The sequence below is a fragment of the Symphodus melops genome (genome assembly GCF_947650265.1).
Source record: "Symphodus melops genome assembly, chromosome: 7".
NCBI lineage: Eukaryota > Metazoa > Chordata > Actinopteri > Labriformes > Labridae > Symphodus > Symphodus melops.
In genome coordinates, this window is record NC_136697.1 from 3713326 (window position 1) to 3739489 (window position 26164).

General features: G+C 44.9%; 2 protein-coding genes and 2 long non-coding RNA genes across 4 annotated transcripts in view; 2 read left to right on the plus strand and 2 right to left on the minus strand.

The window, feature by feature from the left end:
- The window catches only part of LOC306826852 (NACHT, LRR and PYD domains-containing protein 12-like), a 236219-nt gene that overhangs the window by 154668 nt on the left and 55387 nt on the right, over window positions 1-26164 (minus strand). The gene's annotated exons all lie outside the window — the stretch shown is intronic.
- Window positions 1264-4694, minus strand: LOC306826882. Its single transcript, XR_013779538.1, has 3 exons — window positions 4561-4694; window positions 1949-2005; window positions 1264-1852 (listed from the first exon to the last, which is right to left on the minus strand). It is a non-coding gene; the product is annotated as an uncharacterized lncRNA (long non-coding RNA).
- LOC306826883 lies at window positions 9774-17585 on the plus strand. The gene is made up of 3 exons (XR_013779539.1): window positions 9774-9978; window positions 10671-10790; window positions 17362-17585. It is a non-coding gene; the product is annotated as an uncharacterized lncRNA (long non-coding RNA).
- Window positions 17787-24230, plus strand: LOC306827147 (protein NLRC3-like; the record flags this gene model as incomplete). The annotated part of the gene is made up of 4 exons (XM_079348814.1): window positions 17787-19618; window positions 20289-20465; window positions 22584-22760; window positions 23304-24230. Coding segments are annotated over 4 exons (2403 nt in total), but the record flags the coding sequence as incomplete, so codon positions are not given.

Here is a 26164-nt window from a genome sequence, read left to right on the forward strand (position 1 = left end):
TGGATTTCAACTTGATTTAATTTTGCTTCGTAGTGTGCTTTAATTTACTTTCATATAATGTATTGACGGACTTAGTGGTCTGTCTGGCGCCCAATTTAATACACCCTTAAGTTACGCTACACTGTTCCGGCAGAGCGCCGTCTGCTTCCTGTTCCCGTTCCAGCTGAACGCCGTCTGCCACCAGCTTCGGCAGAGCGTTGTCAGCTTCCTGTCCCCGTGCCTGCTGAACGCCGTCTGCCACCAGCTTCGGCAGAGCGTTGTCAGCTTCCTGTCCCCGTGCCTGCTGAACGCCGTCGGCATCAAGTTGAGGTTCCCTCGGCATTCGGGCCAATGCCCGACAACGTCTCCTCTGCGGTCCGGCTGATGCCTGAGCTTCCCTCGGCAGTCCGGTCGACGTTCAACGACGTTTCCTCGGCGGCCCAGTCGATGCCTGACGTCCTCCCGACGCCTGATGTCTCCTTCTCTGTGGTCCGGCCGACGCCAGATGTTCCTTCGTCTGTGATCGGGCTGGCTCCTGGGCCCTTGGAGGAAGTCCTGCTCTTCACTGGCCGGTTACCCGGCTGCTCGCCTGAACTGTCTGCCATGTCTGATCGCCCACCTGAACTCTCTCCCGTTCCTGCTCGGCCTCCCGGCTGTCCCCCAGAACTTTCCCCTGTGTTTGTTCGGCCTCCGGGTCGTCCACCAGAACTGACTAAGGCCTGTATGCCTGAAGGTCTGCAGTTGTTAGTTAATGTCTTTTCATTGTCAGGTTTTACTTTGTACTTGTCCTCAGTGTTCTGGTCTTGTGTTTTTTGTTCCTTGTGTTTCCCGCCTTTGTGATTACCCTGATGTTCCTCACCTGTCTCGTTAGTATCACCTGTGTCTGATTACCCCTTGTCTATTTAGTCTCTGTGTTTGCCTGAGTTTCTTGTCGGTTCATTGTCATTGTCCTTTGTCTTTCCCAGTTTGTCGTGAGTAGTTGTAGTCTGTCGTTGATCGTTTGTTCCCTGCCTTTTGGATTTCGTGTGGAGTAAGTTTTTGTTTTGTGTTTTTGCCTTTTGATTTTGAGGCTGCCTTTTGTTAAATAATTTTTTTGTTTTTCTGCAATTGGGTCCTCCTCCTGCTTCCTACCTACTCGGAATGTGACAATTTACAAACTATGTTATAAATGTTCCTTCTCTTATACACTCAGAAATACTTTGTTTTTACAAACACTTAAATATTATTATTTTCAATAATAAAACATGAACAAAAACCTGATCAAGAAGAGAGACGGAAGTGCCTTCTCCACAATAGGGTTTCATGTTGTAACGGTACCCTGTGTCAGAATCACAAAGGATGTAGGATTTGAACCCATATTTGACAGGTTTTTGGGGATTGTACACCCTGAACGCTAGCCGTCCACGCCACAGAAGCATACCCTCATCAATGCAAATGTTGGTGTTAGGTTGATACATTTCACTGAATTTAGATATAAGGTAATATAAGACAGGGCAGACTTTGTACAACCTGTCAGTGCTATTTGTTGGCCTTGATTCATAATCATTGGAGTGTAGAAATCTCCATATGATTTCAAACCGGTTGCGGGACATGACCTTGTTGAAGTAGGGGGTGGCCAAAATGTCATCTGTAGACCAGTACATTTCAAGGTCAGGCGTACAAATGATATGATCAAGAGCAGCAGCATCATTTAGAGGTCCAGGATTCTCAGTGAAAAGGAAAGTCTTTTGGCTGCCAGTTCATTTCTTTCCACATCAGATTACCTGGACCAGGACCTGCACCTGGCTGGTTTACAGAGCCTCTTGCTTGGTCACCAGGTACTTGACCTCCACCACGCCACAGATCCGACCTCTGCCTCTTTGCTGTGATCGACCTGTAAATAATTAGAATGACAACTTTTTTTATTCAACAGTGTGATGTGCACAAAGAGAGGAACGTTATTTTTCGGCCTCTTCATATCATATCTTACCTCTTTCACCTTGGGCAGGTCTGTATAAAGGACACCTGGATCTTGAATCCCTTGAATCTGTGTGTAAAATGACAGTAAAATGTCATACAAATTAGGGATGTCCAATAATATCGGAGGGCCGATATTATCGGCCGATATTGACTTAAAAATGTAATATTTGGAAATATCGGTATCGGATTTTTACAACCGATATTGGAACCGATATTGGAATTTCCGAGTCTGCATGAACACAGCATGATGACGCTTGATGACGTTAAACAACAACAAATACAACACGCTGGACTCGTAGCTAACAAGTTAGCTCACCCGGTGAATGAGGAAACAAGGTGTCTTCCTTTAATACATCAATTTTAATAACCCATGTCAAGAAGAATCACGCGGAGTTGCATGCTACATTTGCGCAGCAAAGTGATGAAGAGAAGCAACAGCCGAAACCAAAGAAAACCACACAGTTGTCGCTTAAAGAGTCAACTGAGAAAAAACAATGTGGCAGCAATGGAGAGGCTGCTGGTGGAAGTGCAGATGACCCAGGCCGGGAGGACCAGGACTGCCCACCTAAGAAGGCTCGAACCTGCGGGACATTTACCAAGAAATCCTTGCAGAGAATGAAGTTGCAGCTCAAGCACCTACAAGCGAGACAGCGCAGGTGAGTAATTGATTAACTCTAATCATCAAACTAAATCTGCTGTGCTGAGTGCGTCACATTAAAAATATACATTACATGCAATGAATACAATAACCATTTGGCTGTCAGTGCTTCAAAGAAAAATAAATAATAGAATTTCTATTAAAGAAATGGAGGAATTCTATTATATATTTATTCCCTGTCTTTTTTATTCTTTCTTTAGGTGCATGCATACCTAGGAGAAGCCATCCCCTCGAAAGGATGCCCTTTGGAGTACTGGAGGCATCAGGAGAGAGGATTTTGTTACTCTTAAAAGAGATTGAGCCCAGTTTGAGTATATTATTTCATCAAATCAAATCAAATCAAACTTTATTTATAAAGCGCTTTTCATACTTTTAAAAGTAGCACAAAGTGCTTTACATGTTAACATCACATTAAAATCACATTAAAATCATTCCCACCCTCCCCCCATCCCCCACGCATACAGACAGTATCACACTCACAGTCATGCTCACAGTCACCCCACGCTCCAACACACACACGCAGACCTACTCACATACACACACATGCACACACACCAGCATCAATGGTATGGACAGAAGGCTGAGTACGGATGAACCAGGTAAGTAAACGCCAAAGAGGAGCCGTCTGCATCGAGAGCGGCAGATCGGCCGCGGCCATCAGGGGCACCATCACAGGGTGCCCAGGGGAGGCGGGGCCGAGACCCCTGACCTCCACCCAGACACCGCAGGGCGGCGCCCAGGCAGCCACAGCCCTCCACCGCTCCCGACACAGAGGGCTCCCTCGGAGGAAACACTGGCAAGAAACGTAAAATACATAAAACTTTAAAATGAGGCCAAACAATAGACTGAATAAAGCTAAAACCAATAGAATGATGGTAAGAGATAAGTAATATGCTAAAATCATAACAGATAAAATGAATAAATATTATTTAAAAGCTAGACTAAAAAGGTGGGTCTTGAGCCTGCTCTTAAAAATATGAGCGTTCTCTGCGGCCCTGAGGTCCTCCGGCAGGCTGTTCCAGAGGCGAGGGCCGCAAAAACTGAAGGATGCCTCGCCGTGGGTGTGTGTCCTGACTTTTGGGATGACTAAAAGACCTCTGCCGGAGGAGCGCAGGGACCGCGAAGGCTCATATGGTAAAAGCAATTCTGACAGATAAGAAGGCCCAAGACCATTAATACACTTAAAAACCATTAAAAGAACCTTAAAATCGATCCTGAAAGACACGGGGAGCCAATGCAGTGATTCTAAAACCGGAGTAATGTGAGCCCGCCCTCTGGTCTTCGTCAGGACACGAGCTGCTGAATTTTGTAAGAGTTGTAGGCATGAAATATTCTTTTTAGGAAGACCAGAGAGCAGGGCGTTACAGTAGTAGTATTTGACAAGTTATGGCCAGTCATTCATTGACTATGTTTGTTTACAACTAATGGACTGAAGATATGCCTCTTCCTTTTTCTTTTATATTGTCTGTGGTGTTGTTTGAGGCTGTTTGTTGTTGAGGTTTCTCTCTAACACTAAATAAATATGGCACTTTTTTCCATCATTTAAGTTGTTCTCTTATTTTTCTCAGTGTGTACCTTTGGAAAGCCATGTTTCATTCACATATGCATCCAGTGGGGCATCACAATAAAATTAGGCATAATGTGTTAATTCCACAGGAGATATTTTATGTTGTTGTTACCTAACAGTTTTGATGTAAAAAGCCTGCATATATCGGTATCGGTGATATCGGTATCGGAAATAAAGAGTTGGACAATATCGGAATATCGGATATCGGGAGAAAAGCCAATATCGAGCATCCCTAATACCAATATTCATTTGGTAAATAGTTTGTGTACAAAATGAAAGCTAAATTATTTCTTTTTATCTCTCACAAATTAACAGATGCTCTTGTCTTGTAGTATCTAATAATCATACAATCCAAGTAATACTATCAAACAAAATAAAATATGTTATCATGACTCACCTCTTGCACCTACGTGTATGTCTGGACCTTGGAGACCTGGATCTTGGAGACCTGGACTCTTTGTCTGGAAATTACAATAAAAAGTCCGTCAAAAATTCGTTTGGTACATAGCTTATGTACAAAACTGAGGGATATGTTATTTCGACGTCACGTTATCAGATGCGTATGCTATCACGGTAAATCAAAAAATAACGTGATCATATCTTACCTCTTACACGTCCCGAATCCCTCCATTCGCTGTCGCCGCTGCTGCCTTCATCCAGATCAGTTTCACAAACGTCAAAAAATGAATTATCAGAGTCTGTATCGATAATTAACTCTGTAGCTTCCGCAGCCAAATATCTCCTTGCTGGCGCCGGCATGTTTGTACTGTTCAAGAGCTTTTATCTCATATCTATACGGCTAATGTTTACTGACGCGCGTCAAACTCACATACAGACTGATCGAACTCCGCCCGCTGGAAAATAAAGACGAAGAAAATGTTTGTTTTTTTTCTCTACTTTCCCGCGGGTGGTCTTGTTTGTTGGTTTTTGACCCCACAGTCCTGTAACTTTTTCACAACATCCGTCAGAGCGCCCCCTATCATATTTCACTGAAAACACCAATTGACGAAAAATTCCGTCAATGGCGGGAATGAGTTAAGATAGGATGGTGCCTGACCGTTCAGAGCTTTGTAGGTGAGAAGAAGGATTTTAAATTCTATTCTAGATTTTATAGGGAGCCAATGGAGAGAAGCCAATACAGGAGTAATGTGGTCCCTTTTCCTTGTTCTAGTCAGAACACGAGCTGCAGCGTTTTGGACGAGTTGAAGGGTCTTTAGAGATTTACCATAGCACCCTGCTAAAAAAGAATTACAGTATTCCAACCTGGAGGTAACAAACGCATGAACTAGCATCATTTTGTGACAGGATCTGTCTGATCTTAGAGATATTACCAAGGTGAAAATAAGCTGTCCTTGAAATTTGTTTAATGTATGAATCAAAGGACATATCCTGATCAAACAGAACTCCTAGGTTCCTAACTGTGGTACTATAGGCTACGCTAATACTACTAAGGGCGTCATATCGGCAGAGAAAGTCTCTCTAAGGTTCTTGGGTCCAATCACTATAACTTCAGTCTTGTCTGAGTTGAGCAGCAAGAAGTTTCTGGTCATCCAGGTCCTGATGTCCTTGAGGCAGGCTTCTAGTTTACGAAGCTGGTTGGTGTCTTCTGGCTTCATTGATATGTAGAGCTGAGTATCATCTGCATAGCAATGAAAGTTTATGGACTGTTTTCTCATAAAACTACCTAGAGCACAGGTGTCAAACTCCAGTCCTCGAGGGCCGGCTTCCTCAGACTTTTAGATGTCTCTCTGCTCTAACACACCTGCTTTAAACCAATGTGTTGTCAATGTGTAGCTCTGCAGAAACCTGATAACGAGTCACTCATTGGATTCAGTTGCGTCCGAGCAGGGAGACATCTAACAGTCTGAAGTATCTGGACCTCGAGGACTGGAGTTTGACACCCCTGACCTAGAGGAAGCATATATAATGTAAAGAGAATCGGTTCAAGCACTGATCCTTGAGGCACTCCATGGCTAACTTTGGTGTGCATAGAGGACTCATCATGAACATTGTTGGGGTTTTCAGGAGCAAATACCTGACCAACGATTAGATTGGGTTTTATAACGTAAAATTTAGTTGTCAAATTAACATGAATAATTAACTTTATTGTACTGGTCTATTGTCTAGAGACCGAGTTTAACTCTGTCTCTACCTGATCTATGTCTCTGCAGCGTCTGAAAAACCACAGATCTCTGTATGTGTGTCTGCCGATTGGTGCTTGTGTGAATGCGTAAAGGGAGAGAGAGAGAGAGAGAGAGAGAGAGCAGAGTATAGTTTACTTCACCACCAGAAGCCAGTGCCCGGATGTGTATCCGACGGCGTTCACACTAGTCTTTCTGATAATGAGTCTATTACCCGGTTATGACACGAGAGTTCACAGAGAAACACACAGGATGCAGCGGCCCAAATAAAGAAAACAAAAGAGGTTTTACTCTCATAAAACCTAAGACACAGTGGTCAAATACCAAGCAAATTTTATCACCGTTTCACAATAATAATTAAACACACTCTCTATATCTAACTGCCCAGACCTAGCTAAGCCTCACTTGTAACCCTTTGTCCGCGGTTGATGAAGGAAGGAAAGGGGTCCTGGGGACGGTCTGCAGCCGTCTCCCTGCAGTGGTATGGTGATGGCGACGCGTCCCAGGGTTTGAGCAGGGCCGTGGTGTCCTCCGTCGAGCGAGGTGATCTCCGTGGATGTCCTTTCTTTATAGGACAGAACGAGACGTAATCCTTACGGTCTCTCGCAATACCGTTTTAATACGGGAGAAATATGACGCTCTTCTTGGAGATGCGTTCAAATGGATGATCTGAGCTCGGAATTGGGCCTTGGGTTAGTTGCGCGCCAAAACATTTAAACAAAGAGAGTCGTGCTGTGAAACAGGAAGCAGAGGGGTCTCTCCGGACGTCTCCAGACGACGTGTGAAAGAGGAAGAACAAGGTGTGTTAGGTGTGGCAAAGCATTCTGGGAGTACCTGCAAGGCATGCTGGGATTAAGAGTCTTTTGTCATGGTTCTCCAAAGGGACACAGTCTGAACTTTGTCATCCTGGCTGGTCCCCAACAATGATGATGATGAAGGTCTGGTCCCTCAGACTGTATGAATGTCTGATGATGATGATGATGAAGGTCTGATCCCTCAGACTGTATGAATGTATGATGATGATGAAGACGAAGGTCTGATCACTCAGACTGTTTGAATGTATGATGATGATGAAGACGAAGGTCTGATCACTCAGACTGTTTGAATGTATGATGATGATGAAGACGAAGGTCTGATCACTCAGACTGTTTGAATGTATGATGATGATGATGATGAAGGTCTGATCACTCAGACTGTTTGAATGTATGATGATGATGATGAAGGTCTGATCCCTCAGACTGTTATAATGTCTGATGATGATGATGAAGGTCTGATCCCTCAGACTGTTATAATGTCTGATGATGATGATGAAGGTCTGATCCCTCAGACTGTATGAATGTCTAATGATGATGATGATGAAGAAGGTCTGATCCCTCAGACTGTTATAATGTCTGATGATGATGAAGACGAAGGTCTGATCCCTCAGACTGTCTGAATGTCTGATGATGATGATGATGATGATGACAGTTTGATGAAGAGGGAGTCTGTCAGTCACAAACACATTTTAAATTCACACTTATTTACCTTCTTAAAGCTTCTTTAACCTTATAAATCATTTTCAGTATTCCTGACATATAGTGGTAATAAAATAATGTTATTGTTGAATTACAAGTCAAAACTTACAATACAAATTATACAAATAATAAATAGATAATTCAATATAAAATCTTTTGGTCAGTAGAAATTGTCCTTTTGGTTATGAGTAGACTGCAGGTTGTTCTTCAGGTGTTTGTTATCATGTACAGAGACTAAACACTGTTACTGTGCCAGGTAAAGACTGCGGTGGTTGTGACGGTGTCTGAATTTACCACCTTTGAAAAGAACGTGCTAATCCAAGAGCCCCAGTGTTACGCACTGCAGGCTGCAGTTAGGAGGAGACATAGGCTCAATAAAAGACGTGTTAACATGTTTAAATGACAGAAAAATAAATGGCATGCATTTATTTTGTATCTTGTTTCAATAATAGTTTAAAAGAAACGCCATGATTAAACTGTGAACATTCACAGCGTCTGCATGCTAAAGAATTTCAACATTGACATTATGTTGTCCTATTTCCCTCTTCTCACCAACATTACATTTTAAACTGAGCATTTCATTTTCTCTGGTTGCGCGTCTCTGGTGCGCTCCAGAGCGCTTCTCCAGAGCGCGCTCGTCTCTTCACTCTACAGCCCCCTCCCCTGCTGCTGCACTGTGGGACGCTTGAATGGGGGGCTCGCCATGCTTGTACCCCCAACTTCTGTACCTGTTGCCATGAGATTTATGTCCGATCAGACACACCGCTGACCAGCTTCTGGTGCGCAACTATGGCATGGGTGGCACACACACACACTCCGCACCAGTGCCAGAGAGGACTCGCACCTCCTGCGCAATGTATTACAATTTATTCAAAAGAGGGAGGGAAGAAAAGAGAGGCCCTGTTTAATACCGAAGTTTTCTTATAAGCCACTTTTTCCTTTTGTTATATTCATATTTATCTGCTATAACTTGAAAATACTGGTGCGTTCATTTGCCTCTCTCTAATACCTATTTTGCGCTTGCAGTCATCCTGCTTTCCGTCCAAACTCTCCGTGATGTAAACCAGTAGAACGCGCAAACTGACTGAAATACTACCGCCTCCACAAGGTTTGCACCTGTTCTTATTAAATCACCCGCAAAACGCCCACAAGCCAAACGTGCAAACTTTTGCAATGAACACATAATTTAGTACTCTTTAATAGAGATCTTAGTAAATCAGGGCCTGTGTGTGTTTGATTAGAAATCATACAGTGTATGTGTGTGTGTGTGTGTGTGTGTGTGTGTGTGTGTGTGTGTGTGTGTGTGTGTGTGTGTGTGTGTGTGTGTGTGTGTGTGTGTGTGTGTGTGTTGATTAGAAATAATACAGTGTGTGTTTGTAGAAACATAAACCGCTGTTTATGTTTCTAAGCTGACTGGCAGCTGAACCTGACCAGCTGATGTCGCTTCACGTGATGCTGACGTCTCATGTCTCTTTAAACTGATTTCCTCCTTGCTCTCCTCTGCGTAGTTTCCTCCCATCTCTACCTGAATCTCTGGTGGGAGAGACTAAGACACAAGCGGAGGACGCTCGATACAAAATAAGGGAAGTGAAAAGCATCCAAGAAGCCAGCTGATTTCCTGTAAACGGAGGAGGGAGGAGCAACTCTGATCATGATTAACAGGTAGGTTACCTGAGGAGGCGGGACGATGAAAGTGAAAGTATTCAGTTCGTAAAGAATCCAGTTTAAATGGACAGACAACTCGAGAGTGAAGCAGGGTGAGTGTTTATCAGAGTTTCTATATTTTCTCTTCTGTAGTCTCAGTTTCCTCCTGTGAACTGAACAGAGAGTTTATAATGAAGTCATAACTTACATTAATATGAGCTGAGTGTGTGCGTGAGTGTGTGTGTGTGTGTGTGTGTGTGTGTGTGTGTGTGTGTGTGTGTGTGTGTGTGTGTGTGTTGTTAGATCAAACTGGTTTCTCCTGTTTCCTGTGTTTTGATCTCTCAGTGAGTGTTTCTGTTTTTCCTCTCAGACTTCAGATCAGAACATGGATGTGTGTTTAGAGGAAGAGGAGGACGGAGCAGAGTCTCCTGAACCCAGCTGTCTGTCTATGAAGAGTGATCGGTCCAAACCTGATCTTTTAGACTTTAGAAATGAACCTTCACCTTCACACATAAAGTAAGACTCCTGACAACAGAAACCTGGAAACCTTTCGATGTATTTGGGTAGTTGACGTGACATGGCCTTTTCATTGTCACATGTAAAAAACACAATACATTTTCTAAAATGCATTAAATGGTTGAACATGACCGTATGTATTTTAATGGATTATTGTCCTCTACATCCAACAGGTTAACATGTAGAATTTATTTTGTAATGTTAGAAATGTTTGAACTGTTTTCAAGAGCTCATCTTTCTGTATTTCTTCCTGAGTTATATAACTTAATGAAAAATAACAATTAAATCGATTAATAATGAGAAAACTTAAATGTTGTCCTGCAGTGTGACACAATAAAATATCTAAATATTTCTCTTGACATGAAAACAGCCCAAAAGCCTGAAGAGTTGTATTAGGGACTTTTTCTTTATAGCTATTTTAAGGCTGTCTGCTTATTTTGATGTAAAACTCTTGAATGTCACATCATAGGACACATTCATGGGGCCATTCAGAGAAAGTGTTCAACAAGTTGTTGAAGAAATGTCTAAAAGTGGAAATTATTTATCATTTCTAAACACGTGATTTTTTTAAAAACTTTTTTTTTGTTTGAATCCTGTTTTGTCAACAACCATACAGCTTCTTTCACAGCTTTGTCATCAGAGAGTTGATGATGATGATTCATAGAAATATAAAACTTGTTTGTTTTTTTCAGAGATCAGTGGAGCAGACAGAGAGCAGAGTCTCCTGAACCCAGCTGTCTGTCTATGAAGAGTGATCGGTCCAAAGCTGAACCTCTAAGCTTCAGTAAAGAAGCTGGACCCTCAGACACAAAGTAAGTCTAACTCTTTGTCCCTTCAGATGTTTCCTTGTAGGGTCAGTCACCTTGTAAAGCTGTAGACTGTAAAAAGAATGAACAGGACAAGGTCCCTGGTTGTATAAAGTTTTTATTTTTAGAGCTCTACCTGCTGACTGGCTGCAGTATAGGTCATAAACCCCGTCTCCTCAATGATAACAGACAGGGTGTGGGTCAAACTGTAAAGTTAAAACACTCCTCACATAATTTTTTTCCAAACCTAAACACTTCCTGGTTAAAAATGGGATTTTACGTCCTATATGACGATACTTGCTGGTGGCTGGGATTAGTTGGTAAAGTAGGTCAGGTCTAACAATGATATATAACCACCTGTTCCCAGGCTTTTGTTTACCTCTAACTGTGGTTAAATATTCAGCTGTCCTTAGAGTAAGTGACATTTTGTTAAAGAACAGATTTTGTTGAGGTCCTAAAAGTAATAGTGACAGTTTGAAAGCTCACATTTTATATCCAGGTTAATATTGTTATTTAAGTTTTATTTTTTTGCAGTTGTTTTTGCATTTGAAAGCAAGCACTGTCCCTATTTCAAAGAGTTTGTTATTGTCTCCGTATCATCTGATATGATCCTGTGTGATATGTAAGAAGGTGTTTGAGAAAGCAGAGAGCCAGAGGAAAAGTCTGTTTGACAGGTAAAATGCAGAGAAGATGATAAACTGAGTCTTTATTTCAGCTGAGCTTCAATTCATCAAAGCCGTCCACAGCAGCACAGAGCTTAGTTTCACATCCGATGCAAGCCAAAGAAATCAATAACAGTTTACACAAGATTTGCACAAACCACACAAAGACTAACTTAATTAACAATATGGCCATTCGGACGGCCTCGAGGAAAGTCTGGCAAACCGTCCGTCGCCTCAGGAGGGGGAAGCAGTGCTTCACCAACACTGTTTACAGTGGAGGTGGGGAGCTGCTGACCTCAACTGGGGATGTAGTCGGGCGGTGGAAGGAATACTTCGAGGATCTCCTCAATCCCACCGTCACGTCTTCCACTGAGGAAGCAGAGGCTGAGTTCTCAGAGGTAGACTCGTCCATCACCCAAGCCGAAGTCACCGAGGTGGTAGGTAAGCTCCTTGGTGGCAAGGCTCTGGGAGTGGATGAGATTCCCCCTGAGTATCTTAAGTCTCTGGATGTGCAGGGGCTGTCATGGTTGACACGTCTCTGTAACATCGGGTCGAGGTTGGGGACAGTGCCTCTGGACTGGCAGACCGGGGTGGCGGTCCCTCTTTTCAAGAAGGGGGATCGGAGGGTGTGTTCTAACTACTGGGGAATCACACTCCTCAGCCTCCCTGGGAAAGTCTATTCCAGGGTTCTGGAGAGGAGGATCCAGCTGTTAGTTGAACCTCGGATCCAAGAAGAACAATGGGGTTTTCGTCTTGGCCTCGGAACACTGGACCAGCTCTACACTCTCCAGCGGGCGCTCGAGTGTTCATAGGAGTTCGCCCACCGGCAGTGCTGCTCTTTGCCACCGGTTCTGCTCATAACTTTTATGGACAGATTTTCTAGGTGCAGCCAGGGGCTGGAGGGGTCCAGTTTGGGGACCAAGGGCTCTCGTCTCTGCTTTTTGCACATGATGTGATCCTGTTGGCTCCATCGAACTGGGACCCCCAACACTGGGGCGGTTTGCTGCAGAGTGTGAAGCGGCTGGAAAGAGGATCAGCACCTCTAAATCTGAGGCCATGGTTCTCTACCAGAAAAAAAATAGATTTTCCTCTCCGGGTCAGTGTAGTCCTTGCCCCAGGTGGAGGAGTTTAAGTATCTTAGGGTATTGTTCACGAGTGAAGGGAGGATTGAGCATGACATCGACAGACGGATTGGTGCAGCATAAATGTTTTGTAATATGAATAATTAATACTGGATATTGTTTGACAAGACAATTGCAGGTGAAATTGTTTTTTTCCAGAGACCCCTGAAAATTTAGCTCTTGAGGATTTCAGGGCATTTCAAGTGTCAATCAAGGGGTGTAAGAGCCTGGAAGAACCCCTCTATTTCACATCCGATCCTTCCTCAGATTGTCTTCAAACAGGAGACATGTTGAGCATCAGAGTTGGAGAGAAAGAAAGTCCTCTTTCTACTCAGCCTCTCATTGGCTAAAGAAGCTTAGGAGCTGTGGATGGAAGGTCCTGATTGGTCAAACTGTGTTTCTTCAGGAGGAGGAGCACAGCACACTCTCTCTCAGCTGTGTCATGCTGTTACATATCTGTGCTCGTACAGTACACAGGTCACCAAGTGGCTAACCCCGTTCTGAAAACAGACCCAGACTTACTAGATGAGTACTTCTGGTTTAGCGATAGTCTAATTTAAATGGTGCAGCTTGATTCTCTGACTGTGAAGAAGCTTCACATAGTGTTCAGTCTGACTGAATCAAATGAATCCAAACAGAAGAAAGAAGGTGTTACCTGCTCTCTGTTGTTGGGTCCAGCCAGGATGACAAAGTTCAGGCTGTGTCCCTTTGGAGAACCATGACAAAAGACTCTTTATCCCAGCAGGCCTTGCAGGTACTCCCAGAATGCTTTGCCACATCTAACACATAGGTGTGAAGTTTGGGAGAGATAAAACCGGTTGTCTCTCTTTGTTCACTTTCTTTCACATGTCGTCTGGAGACGTCTGGAGATACCCCTCTGCATCCTTTTTCACAGCACGCTTCTCTTTGTTCAAAAGTTTTGGCGCGCAGCTAATCCAAGGCCTTGAAGCATACCGACATCCTGAATTCCGAGCTCAGATCATCCATTTGAACGCATCTCCAAGAAGAGCGTCTAATTTCTCCCGTATTAAAACGCTTTTGAGAGAGATCGTAAAGATTATGTCTCGTTCCATCCTGTGAAGAAAGGACATCCACGGAGATCACCTCGCTCAATGGAGGACACCACAGCCCCTGCTCAACCCCTTTGGCACGCCGCCATCACCCTTCAACTGCACGGAGACGACTGAAGACCGTCCCAAGGACCCCCTTTTGCTTCCTTCATCAACCGTGGACAAAACGGTTACAAGTGAGGCTTAGCTAGGTCTGGGCAGTTAGATATAGAGAGTGTGTTTAATAACTGAGTTATTATTGTGAAACTGTGATAATATTTGCTTGGTGTTGGACCACTGTGTCTTAGATTTTATGAGAGGAAAACCTCTTTTGTTTTCTTTATTTGGGCCGCTACGTCCCATGTGTTTCTCTGTGAACTCTCGCGTCATAACCGGGTAATAGACTCATTATCAGAAAGACTAGTGTGAACGCCATCTGATACAAATTCAGCCACTGGCTTCTGGTAGTGAAGTTAACTATGCTCTGAGTTGTGCGTGAGTTCTAGGCTGCGATTGAGCTTTCAAGGTGCGCTCCACCTTTTTTGCACTCACACACGCACCTTTCGGCAGACGCACACACATAGATAGGCTTTTCAAAGGCTGCAGAAACATAGATCAGGTAGTGAAGGTGCTGTGTAGAGGGTGGTGTGTGTTGTCCATGATGGAGAGTATTTTGTCCAGAGTCCTCCTCTCTACCACTGTCACCAGTGAGTCCAGCTCTGTACCCACAACAGAGCCGGCCCTCCTCACCAGTCTTTCCAGGTGGGCTGCGTCCCTCTTCTTGCAGCTTCCTCCCCAGCACACCACGGCGTCGAAGAGAACGCTGGACACCACAGACTGGTAGAACATCTGCAGCAGCTTTTTGCAGATGTTGAAGGACCCCAGCCTTCTCAGGAAGTACACTCGACTCTGTCCCTTCCTGCAGGTAGTGTCCATGTTAGGCGACCAGTCCAGCTTGTCCTCCAGTTGCAGCCCCAGATACCTGTAGGTCCTGACCACCTCCACGTCGACCCCCCCAATGGAAACAGGTTCTAGACGTGGTTTGGTCCTTCGGAAGTCCACCACCATCTCCTTGGTCTTGGAGGTGTTTAGCTGCAGATGATTGGCACTGCACCACGTCACAAAGTCCTCGATCAGGCTCCTGTACTCCTCCTCCTGTCCATCCCTGACACAACCAACTATCGCAGTGTCGTCCGAGTATTTCTGCATGTGGCAGAGCTCAGAGTTATACTGGAAGTCAGAGGTGTACAGGGTGAACAGGACAGGGGAAAGCACGGTTCCCTGTGGTGCTCCGGTGCTGCTGACCACAGTGTCAGATGTGCAGTCCTTCAGTCTGACGTACTGTGGTCTCTCTGTGAGGTAGTCCGTGATCCACCTCACCAGGTGCGAGTCCACCCTCATCTCGGTCAGCTTGTCAGTAGGAGGGGATGGATGGTGTCGAAAGCGCTTGAGAAATCAAAGAACATGATTCTCATTACGCTGCTCCCTTTGTCCAGATGAGAGTAAGCCCTGTGTAGAAGATAGAGGATGGCATCGTCCACGCCCACCTTTGCCTGGTGTGCAAACTGCAGGGGATCCTGTGCGTGTTGGACCTGGGGTCTGAGGTGTTGGAGCAGCAGCCGTTCAAAGGTCTTCATAATGTGGGATGTCAGAGCAATTGGTCTGAAGTCGCCTGGCTCACTGGGGTTTTTCTTCTTGGGGACCAGGGTGAGGCACGAGGTCATCCAGAGCACAGGAACCCTCCCAAGCCGCAGCCTCATGTTGAAGACGTGCTGAAGCGGCTCCTCCAGCTCAGCAGAGCAAGCCTTTCGCATCCTGGGGCACACCTTGTCCGGGCCTGCTGCCTTCCTGGGGCGGAGTCTTTTCCTCTCCTTGCTCACTTGGTCCCTGGTGATGGTGGGGGGGAGAGGGGATGGATTGTCTCTGGAGATTGTGTTTGTCCTGGAGGAGGTGTTGGGGGGAGTGAGAGAGAGGGAGAGGGTGTGTAGAGGGGTGCTGGGGGGACAGGCACTGGCTGCAGCGACGGGGCTGTCAAACCTGTTAAAAAACAAGTTGAGCTGGTTTGCTCTCTCAGGGTCCCCGTCTTCTGCGTTGTGGTTTTTCTTCTTGCAGCCTGTGATGGTTTTCATGCCCTCCCAGACCTCCCTCATGTTGTTCTTTTGCAGCTTCTGCTCTACCTTTCTTCTGTACTCCTCCTTTGCCTCTTGGAGTCTGACCTTGAGTTCCCCCTGCACACGCTTCAGCTCTGCCTGGTCTCCCTCTTTGAATCGTCGGTGATCGCTGGTGATCCAGGGCTTGTTGTTCGGGAAGCAGCGCACAGTTTTAGTGGCAACCACAACGTCCATACAAAAGTTCATGTAGTCAGTTGTGACCCCCTCAATGTCATCACCATGAGTCTCTTGCAGGGCACTCCAGTCAGTGGTCTCAAAACAGTCTCTGAGCGCCTCCTCTGCCTCAGGAGACCACTTTCTGAAGGTGCGAGTAGTTATCGGTTGTCTCTGGATCTTAGTCTTGTACTGTGGCTTGAGTAGGACCAGGTTGTGGTCGGACTTACCCAGAGGTGGTAGGGGGGTGGCAGTGTAGGCGTCCTTCACGTTTGCATACAGGGGGTCTATTGTCCTGTTCTTCCTGATGGGACAGCTTATAAACTGCTGAAAGTCCGGTAGTATAGAGTCCAATGTAACATAGTTAATGTCCCCTGAAATGGCGATGAAAACATGAGGGTGCAGTGTTTGTAATCTCGAGATGTTAGAGTGGATGACGTCACACGCAGTCTCGACGTGCCCTCGCGGAGGAATGTAAACACAAACAGCAATGGTATGGAAGAACTCCCTGTGCATGTAGTAAGGACGGAGACCTACCGCCAGCAGCTCGACGTCTTTGCTGCACGTTGCCTCCTTCACAATAATATGTCCATGGTGGCACCATGTGTTGTTAATAAACAGCATGAGTCTTCCTCCTTTCCGTTTGCCGCTATGTTTCGTGTCTCTGTCCGCTCTCACTGTAGTGAAACTCGGTAGATCCACGTTAGCGTCCAGGGTGTTTTGAGTCACCAGGTTTCTGTGAGGCACATTAAACTGCACTCTCTAAATGTCCGGTTGTTCCTCATGAGAGCAGCCAGCTCGTCTGTCTTGTTGGTTAGACAGTTTATGTTCCCCATAACTATCACCGGAACCGAGGGCTTGTACCTCCATCGCTTAGCCGCTAGCCTTTAGCTTAGCGCCGGCTCTACAGCCTCTGTACCGCCGCCTCAGCTCCTCAGGGATCGGGTGAATTATGCCGGCTTGTCCCGCTGTCCGGAGTGAGAGCAGCTTCTCTCTTGAATAAGCAAGTTTTCCGCTGCTATTTCCCCGAAAACATGAAAAAGTATCCATAGGATACATAAAGTTATACACTGAAAGTGTACTATAAAAACTATAAAAGTAGAAGTTGGCACAGAGCCAAAACAAACTAATAACATATCTAGACGAGTGCGACAGGGACGGAGCTACTGAATGTGCGGCCACTCGCGTCGGCGCACAGGTGAGAATTATTGATTTATATTAATAATTAAATAAACTTAATCAATACATTTATTTTGACACCTACATTTTACATTCTAAAAACCCATCCTAATCGTTGGTCAGGTATTCGCTCCTGAAAACCCCAACACTGTCATCATCTGACTGTTTAGATAGTGTTTGATAAATCTTCATATTTTCTATCAGTCATCCATCAGTTTAGTTCTAAAGACATGTCTTCACAGGGGGAAGAAGAGGACTCATGTTAGAGAGAAGAAGACGTCCTGTCCTGGATGTCAGGACGTCCTGAAGGATCCCGTCTCTACCAGCTGTGGACACTGGTTCTGCAGACAGTGCATCACTTCATACTGGGACCAGTCTGGTTCAGCAGAAGACTCGTCCTGTCCTCAGTGTGGAAAAAGATCCAGAACAGGATCTGGACTGCAGACAGTCAGTCAGAGCAGCACTGAACAAAGTAAGACACCTTCTGTGATCTCCTCCTAAAACAGGACTTTTATTGGTCAATGTAAAAAGTTGAGAAATTAAAACTCTTTTTACTTCTTTTACAATAACATCTGAAAACAATAATCAGATTGTATCATTGTCTCTTTCAGTAGACAGAGGTCAGCAGGAGGTTTTACATCAATATAAGGTCAGTCTGAGGACGAGATGTGAACGTGTGACTGAAGGAAGTGATGAAACAGGAAGTAGAAACCTTCTCAACAGGATCTACACTGAGCTCTACGTCACAGAGGGGCAGAGTGAAGAAGTGAACACCCAACATGAGGTGAGACAGATTGAGACAGACTCTAAAAAGAAGACCCTCCATGAGACTCCAATCAAGCGCCAGGACATATTTAAAGCCTTACCAGACCAACAGGAACCAAAGACAGGAGCTCAACCCGACCAACAGGAACCAAAGACAGGAGCTCAACCCGACCAACGGCAACCAAAGACAGAAGCTCAACCCGACCAACAGAAACGCATCAGAGTGGTTCTGACAAACGGCGTGGCTGGTGTTGGAAAAACCTTCTCTGTGCAGAAGTTCACTCTGGACTGGGCCGAGGGCTCAAAGAACCAAGACATCAGTCTGCTGATCCTGCTTTCATTCAGGGAGCTGAACTTGATCAGAGATAAGCGCTACAGTCTTCTTGAGCTGCTCCGTGTTTTCCATCCAACATTACAGAAGTTAGCAGCAGAGACACTCGCTGTCTGTAAACTGTTGTTCATCTTTGACGGCCTGGATGAAAGCAGACTGTCTTTGGACTTCAGAAACATGGAGGTTGTGTCTGATGTCACACAGAAGTCATCGTTAAACACACTGTTCACAAACCTCATCAAGGGGAATCTGCTCCCCTCAGCTCTCATCTGGATCACTTCTCGACCTGCAGCAGCCAATCAGATCCCTCCTTCATGTGTTGACAGGGTAACTGAAGTACGAGGCTTCACTGACGCCCAGAAGGAGGAGTACTTCAGGAGGAGGTTCAGTGATGAAGATCTGTCCAGCAGAATCATCTCACACATCCAGACATCCAGGAGCCTCCACATCATGTGTCTGATCCCGGTCTTCTGCTGGATCACTGCCACAGTTCTGGAGCACATGATGAGCACAGAGCAGAGAGGAGAGCTGCCCAAGACCCTGACTGACATGTACTCACACTTCCTGCTGGTTCAGACGAAGAGGAAGAAGAACAAGTATGATGAGGGACATCAGATGAGTCCACATGAGCTGACGGAGGCTGACAGGGAAGTTCTTCTGAAGCTGGGGAGGCTGGCGTTTGAACATTTGCAGGACGGAAACATCATGTTCTACCAAGAAGACCTGGAGCGGTGTGGTCTGGATGTCACAGAGGCCTCGGTGTACTCAGGAGTTTGTACAGAGATCTTCAAATCAGAGAGCGTCATCTTCCAGAAAACCGTCTACTGCTTTGTTCATCTGAGCGTTCAGGAGTTTCTGGCTGCAGTCTACATGTTCCACAGTTTCACCATCAGGAACACAACAGTACTGGAGGCTTTTCTGGGAGAAACAAATGTAGATTCAACCCTGGAAATGTTCCTAAACAAATCAATAATAAAAACCCTGGAAACTCAAAATGGTCACCTGGACCTGTTTGTTCGCTTCCTTCATGGACTGTCTCTGACATCAAACCAGAGACTCTTAGGAGGCCTGCTAGGTCAGACATACAACAGTCCAGAAATGATCCAGAGAGTCACCAACAACCTTAAGGAGATGAAGACCAATCTATCGCCTGACAGAAGCATCAACATCTTCCACTGTCTGACAGAGATGAAGGACCTCTCAGTCCATCTGCAGATCCAAGAGTTCCTGAAGACAGAGAGGAGACCATGGGAGTACCTTTCTGAGATCCACTGCTCTGCTCTGGCCCACATGCTGCAGATGTCCGAGGAGATTCTGGATGAGTTGGACCTGAAGAAGTACAAGACATCAAACCAGGGACGACTGAGACTGATTCCAGCTGTGAGGAACTGCAGGAAGGCAGAGTAAGTCCATTTGTGATGAGCATTATAAATCAGTGTCATTTACTAATTTACTTATTTTAATATAAACTAAACATAATCCTCACTGTTCACAAAAAAGTGTTCCTCTGTTAATGTTCAAGAGAACGAGTCAGTCGTAGTTTTTTAGCTTTTTGTCCTGAGAAAGTAGCTTTGATAGTTTTTTGTGAACACATTCAGGAGAGAATTCCCAAAGAAGTGACTGAGATGTCTGATAGTGTTAATCAGGTGCTGTGAGCGCCCCCTTCCAGCCTCTGCAGGCATTACAAATCAATCATGAGTATCATATCTCAACATCTCAGCAGGTAGATCACAGAACAACTGTCCTTACACAATTTGCGACAGGTGAGGTCCACCCATCGAGGAAACATAAAGCCAGGTAGAGGAGAAGGAGGGGGATTTTCCACAACAGACATGATGTCATCCTAAATAAAACTCCATGAGTTTCCATTCATCTGTAACATTTAGTGAATGATTGACAGATGAAGAATGTGCAGGTTTGAACACCAGTGATGAGACTTTTTGTGTCAGTGACAGAAAAAAAAAAAAAGTGTAACGTTAAGACCAAACAGGACAAACTGTTTAATCATCAAATGTGAGACGTGAATATCAAAGCTTCTTCAGTCATATTTTTTTATTTTATGTGTCACAACAGACTTTCTGGCTGTAAACTCTCAGAGACTCACTGTGACATCGTGGCCTCAGCGCTGAAGTCCAGCCCCTCCCATCTCAGAGAGCTGGACCTGAGTCAGAACAACAACCTGCAGGATTCAGGAGTGAAGCTGCTGTGTGAGGGACTGCAGAGTCCAAACTGCAGACTGGTGGCTCTGAGGTCAGATCACTAACTGTAATGTATATATATATACTGTGTTTGAATTTATTAAAGGTTAAGGATAGTGAGAAGAATAAACTTTATTGAGCCCCCAATGGTGGAAGGAAGTCTATAACTATGTCTTTTGTCTTGCTGGCATGGAGCTGAAGGTGTTTGAAATTGCTCAGGTTGACAAAGTCCATGATGACCTACCTGTACTCCCGGTCGCTTCCTTAGACACACACCCCACAATAACTGTGTCATCAGAGAACTTCTGCAGGTGGCAGCTCCCAGAGTTGTAGCAGAAGTCTGAGGTGTACAGGGTGAAGAGAAAGGGGGAGAGCACTGTCCCCTGTGGGGCTCCTGTGCTGCAGACCACCATGTCAGACTCACAGTCGTGAAGCCTCACGTACTGTGGTCTATTAGACAGGTAGTCAGTTGTCGATGCAGCCAGGTGACACTCTACTGCCGCTCTTTGAAGCTTCCCCCTGAGCAGAGTGGTGTGGATGGTGTTGCAGGCACTGGAGAACATGACCCTCACAGTGCTGCCGGTGTTCTCCAGGTGAGTCCAGGATCTGTGCAGCAGATAGATGATGACGTCCCAGACTTCCCTAAGAACGTGATCCCAGATACAGTACAAGCAGCTGAAATGGGCTTCCTCCGTAGGGTGACTGGGCGCACCCTTAGAAATAGGGTGAGGAGCTTAGTCACCAGGGAGGAGCTCGGAGTAGAGCCGCTACTTCTCCACATTGAGAGGAGTCAGCTCAGGTGGCTTGGGCATCTGTTGCAGATGCCCCCTGGACACCTCCCTAAGGAGGTGTTAGGGGAATGTCCCTCTGGGAGGGGGCCTTGGGAGGGGGCCTCGGGGGAGACCCAAGGCCCCCTCCCATTGTCACTGGAGAGACAATGTCTCTCGGCTGCCCTGGAAACGTCTTGAGGTCCCACCAGAAGAGCAAGTGTTTGGGGCAAGGTAAGGGTAGTAACGAAGATTGCCCGATAAATCAAGAGGCTCTCCTTTCAGCTTCAGCTCCTTTCAGCTTCAGCAGCTACATGCACCAATCCGTCTGTTGATCACACACTCCATCCTCTCCCCACTCGTGATCAAAACCCAGAGATACTTAAACTCCTCCACCTTGGGCAAGGATTCCCCACGAACCCAGAGAAGGCAAGTCACCTTTTCCAGTTGAGAACCGTGTCCTCAGATTTAGAGGGGCTGATCCTCAGCCCAGCTGCCTCATTGTCTGCAACGAACCACCCCAGTGCTTGCTGAAGGTCCAGGTTTGATGGAGCCAACAGGACCACATCATCCACAAAAAGCCGAGACGAGATTCTATGATCCCCAAACCAGAACCCCTCCAACCCCTGGCTGCATCTAAAAATTCTGTCCATAAAAGTTATGAACAGAACCAGTGACAAAGGGCAGCCCTGCCAGAGGTCAACGCGCACCGGGAAGAGGTCCAACTTACTGCCAACAATGTGAACCAGGCTCCTGCTCTGGTCATACAGGGACCAGACCCTATACTCTCAGAGCACCCTCCGCAGGAAGCCACGGGTGACACGGTTGAATGCCTTCTCCACAGCCACAAAGCACATGTGGACTGGTTGGGTGAACTACCGTGACTCTTTTTGCACTTGATGGAGAGTGTAGAGCTGGTCCAGTGTTCCACAGCCGGGATGAAAACCGCATTGTTCCTCTTGGATCCGAGGTTCAACTAACAGCTGGATCCTCCTCTCCAGAACCCTGGAATAGAATTTCCCAGGGAGGCTGAGGAGTGTGATTCCCCAGTAATTGGAACACACCCTTACAGTGAAGTGTCAACCAAGACAGCCCCTGCACATCCAGATACTTAAGATACAGCTTGCTGAAAACAAAGCCCTTGCATGCCTCCTATGGCACAATGCAAATGGACTAGGAATCACAAACGACTGCTTTTTTAAATTTTATTTATTTAACAAAGAAACATCAAGTTAATCAATGAAACTTAATCAAGCAAATAATTATTATAAACTAAACTGGCTGGGTTGAAAGGGCTTTGTGTTTGGATTTCAAACCTTCAATTACAGATTGTTAATTATTAATAATAGAGGTCAGTGAGTGGATTAGACATTATTTTTGTTCTTCTTTTTTTCTTTATTCAGATTGAGTCTCTGCAGTTTGTCAGGTATCAGCTGTTCTTCTCTGATCTCAGCTCTGAAGTCCAACCCCTCCCATCTCAGAGAGCTGGACCTGAGCTACAACAACAAGCTGCAGGATTCAAGAGTGAAGCTGCTGTGTGATTATCTGCAGAGTCCAAACTGCAGACTGGAGACTCTGAGGTCAGATCACTGACTGTGTCATTCATTTGAATCATTTCAATCCACATCCTTCATTGATGCACATTTCAGGATTTATATATTTTCAGTATTTGTCTGAATTTAAATCTCTGGATATTTAATGATTTGGGAGATTTTTTCTTTTTTTACTTTGCTGAATAATTTAGAGATTTGATGTGAACGTGTTTTTATGACTATGTGAAATACAGTTGAATAACGTGCTCATGAAGCCTCTCTGGTTTCCTCTGGTTCTGTTAAGAAGTGAAATCATGAAGACTTGAGATTCAATAATGTCTGATTTGATAAATGTACTAACATCACAGAGCTGACTGAGATCAGCAGCCTGTTCTTTATCTGTGCACATGAACAGCTGGATGAATGTTGAGCTGACATTTGGAGGATTTAGCTTTAGTGAATACACAATCAGAAATGATCCTCTAATCATTTAGAGAAAACTTGATTCATCAGGACAAAGTGATGTTGAGATGCTCATCACAACCTGAACACATGTCACTGGATTATACATTATTTTTATTCTTTATTCAGATTGAGTGGCTGCAGTTTGTCAGAGATCAGCTGTTCTTCTCTGGCCTCAGCTCTGAAGTCCAACCCCTCCCATCTCAGAGAGCTGGACCTGAGCTACAACAACCTGCAGGATTCAGGAGTGAAGCTGCTGTGTGATTATCTGCAGAATCCAAACTACAGACTGGACACTCTGAGGTCAGTCTCTCAGTGTTCTGTAGTAAATCTTCCACACATTTGAATTGATTTACTTTTGAGACAAAGCAATTTAACATAATTTCAATACAAAACATTAAACTGATGTTCTGCTGAAAGAGTTTATAGCTATTGCTAATTTCCAACTTGTGTCCCTAATTGGGCCTTTGTGTAAACAACAAATTAAAAATGTTACAACATCCGATCACATAAACTCCATAAAACTTGAGGATACATTAAAATATGTTTTTGTGCGGCAGTAGCTCAGTTCATAGGGACTTGGGTTGAGAACCGGAGGGTTGCCGGTTCAAGTCGCGGTGCAGACCAACTGTAGAAATTTGTCTGGTAGCTGGAGAGGTGCCAGACCACTTGCTGATCACTGCGGTATTGCCCTTGAGCAAGGCACCAAATCCCCTCCCTCAACAATTCTGGAGCGCCTGCCGGGGGCAGCTCTGTCACTCTGACATCTCTCCATTAGTGCATGTCCATAGGATCCTGTATGTGTTTGATTACCAGACTGTATACACCGAATTTCCCCTTAGACGATCAATAAAGTAAAATAAAATCTAAAGCAAAAGTACAATAATATGACAATACAAATTAAAAACTACTGGTTTAAGATACACTTTGAATGTGGCTCTGGTTTGCTTTCAGCCAGCATTTCATTTTTAAAACTGAGATTGATTTTATTTCAGGTGTTTAAAGTGTTTCAGCGTTTACAGCCTTTGATTGAGACCACCTCACTAACCCCTCATTCAGCTGTGTTGGGGTTTTCCCACAGCGGCACCATTATGTTGGGCCCTTCCACGGCGGCAACATTATGTTGGGGTTTTATGATGTAACATTTAGTTGTCGAATTAAATGTAATAATTAAGTTTACTTAATTATTAAAATAAATCAATAATTATTATTAAACTGAGTTTAATAAACCTCGGGGCACCACCCTGTAAACAGGGAACAACCAAAATATTACAAATATCAGTCTCAAATTAGTTAATTAAATACCAATATCATTAATAATTAATAATCTGTATTTAATTGAAGGTGTGAAATCCGAACACAAAGCCCTTTCACCCAGCCTAAGTCACAATGCAAATACACAGTAATCACAAACAACTGCTCTTTAAATTATAACCATGCGTGGTCACGTGATAGCGGATACAGAACACAGGTCTCCTAACCTGGTCTATTGTCTAGAGATGGAGTCAAACTCTGTCTCTACCTGATCTACGTTTCTGCAGCGTCTGGAAAGCCACAGATCTCTGTGTGTGTGCGTCTGCCGAAAGGTGTGTGTGCATAAAGGGAGAGAGCGAGAGAGGAAAGAGCGCACCTCGAAAGCTAAATCTCAGCCTGGAACTCACGCACAACTCAGAGCATAGTTAACTTCACTACGAGAAGCCAGTGGCCGGATTTGTATCAGACGGCGTTCACACTAGTCTTTCTGATAATGAGTCTATTACCCGGTTATGACGCGAGAGTTCACAGAGAAACACACGGGACGTAGCGGCACAAATAAAGGAAACAAAAAGAGATTTTACTCTCATAAAACCAAAGACACAGCGGTCAAACACCAAGCAAATATTATCATAGTTTCACAATAATAACTCAGTTATTAAACACACTCTCTATATCTAACTGCCCAGACCTAGCTAAGCCTCACTTGTAACCGTTTTGTCCACGGTTGATGAAGGAAGAAAAGGGGTCTTCGGAACAGTCTTTAGCGTCTTCCTGCAGTTGTATGGTGATGGCGGCGCATCCAAGGGGTTGAGCAGGGCCGTGGTATCCTCCGTCGAGCGAGGTGATCTCCGTGGATGTCCTGTCTTTAAAGGACGGAACGAGACGTAATCCTTACAATCTCTCTCAATACCGTTTTAATACGGGAGAAATAAGACGCTCTTCTTAGAGATGCGTTCAAATGGATGATCTGAACTCGGAATTCAGGACGTCGGTACGCTTCAAGGCCTTGGATTAGCTGCGCGCCAAAACTTTTAAACAAAGAGAAGCGTGCTGTGAAACAGGAACAGAGTTGATATCCTCGGACATCGCCAGACGACGTATGAGAGAGACAGAACACCAAACCAATGAGAGGAGAGGGGTTTCGGGTCCCCCCTTTCTTTCACATGTAGGTGTGAAATACTGCAAAGGCCTCTGGGACCTTGAGTCTTTTGTCCTGGTTCTCCAAAGGACACAGCCTGAACTTTGTCATCCTGGCTGGACCCAACAGCTGCATGCTGAACACTGAACGAGGAAAGAGAGCAGCTAACTGAAAACTCTTGCAGGATTCATATAATTAATGTATATCAATTTGTGATATAGTCCTGACTCTCAGCACACTGTGAACGTCTCCATTGTGTCACCTGAGATGTACAGTTAACTGTGTAGACTCTACAGATAAGTTGACTGTTGCTCACGCTGTGTCTGTTTGGAGAAATATTAAAACAGTTATACAGGCTTTGTTTTTCCAGACTAATTTTTAACACATTTTTAACATAAAAATATGTTGTGGATTATTTGATGAAAGTCAGACACAGTCACTCCCTCACAGTAACACGACTGCACCACAGTGATTGATCAACAAGCCTAACTCTCTCCTCTCAGTGATTTATTAATCAGTGTAGAACATGATTTCTATCATCTCTCTTCTTCTCTCATTAGATGGAGATGATCTCTGTCATAACGTGAGCGATCAG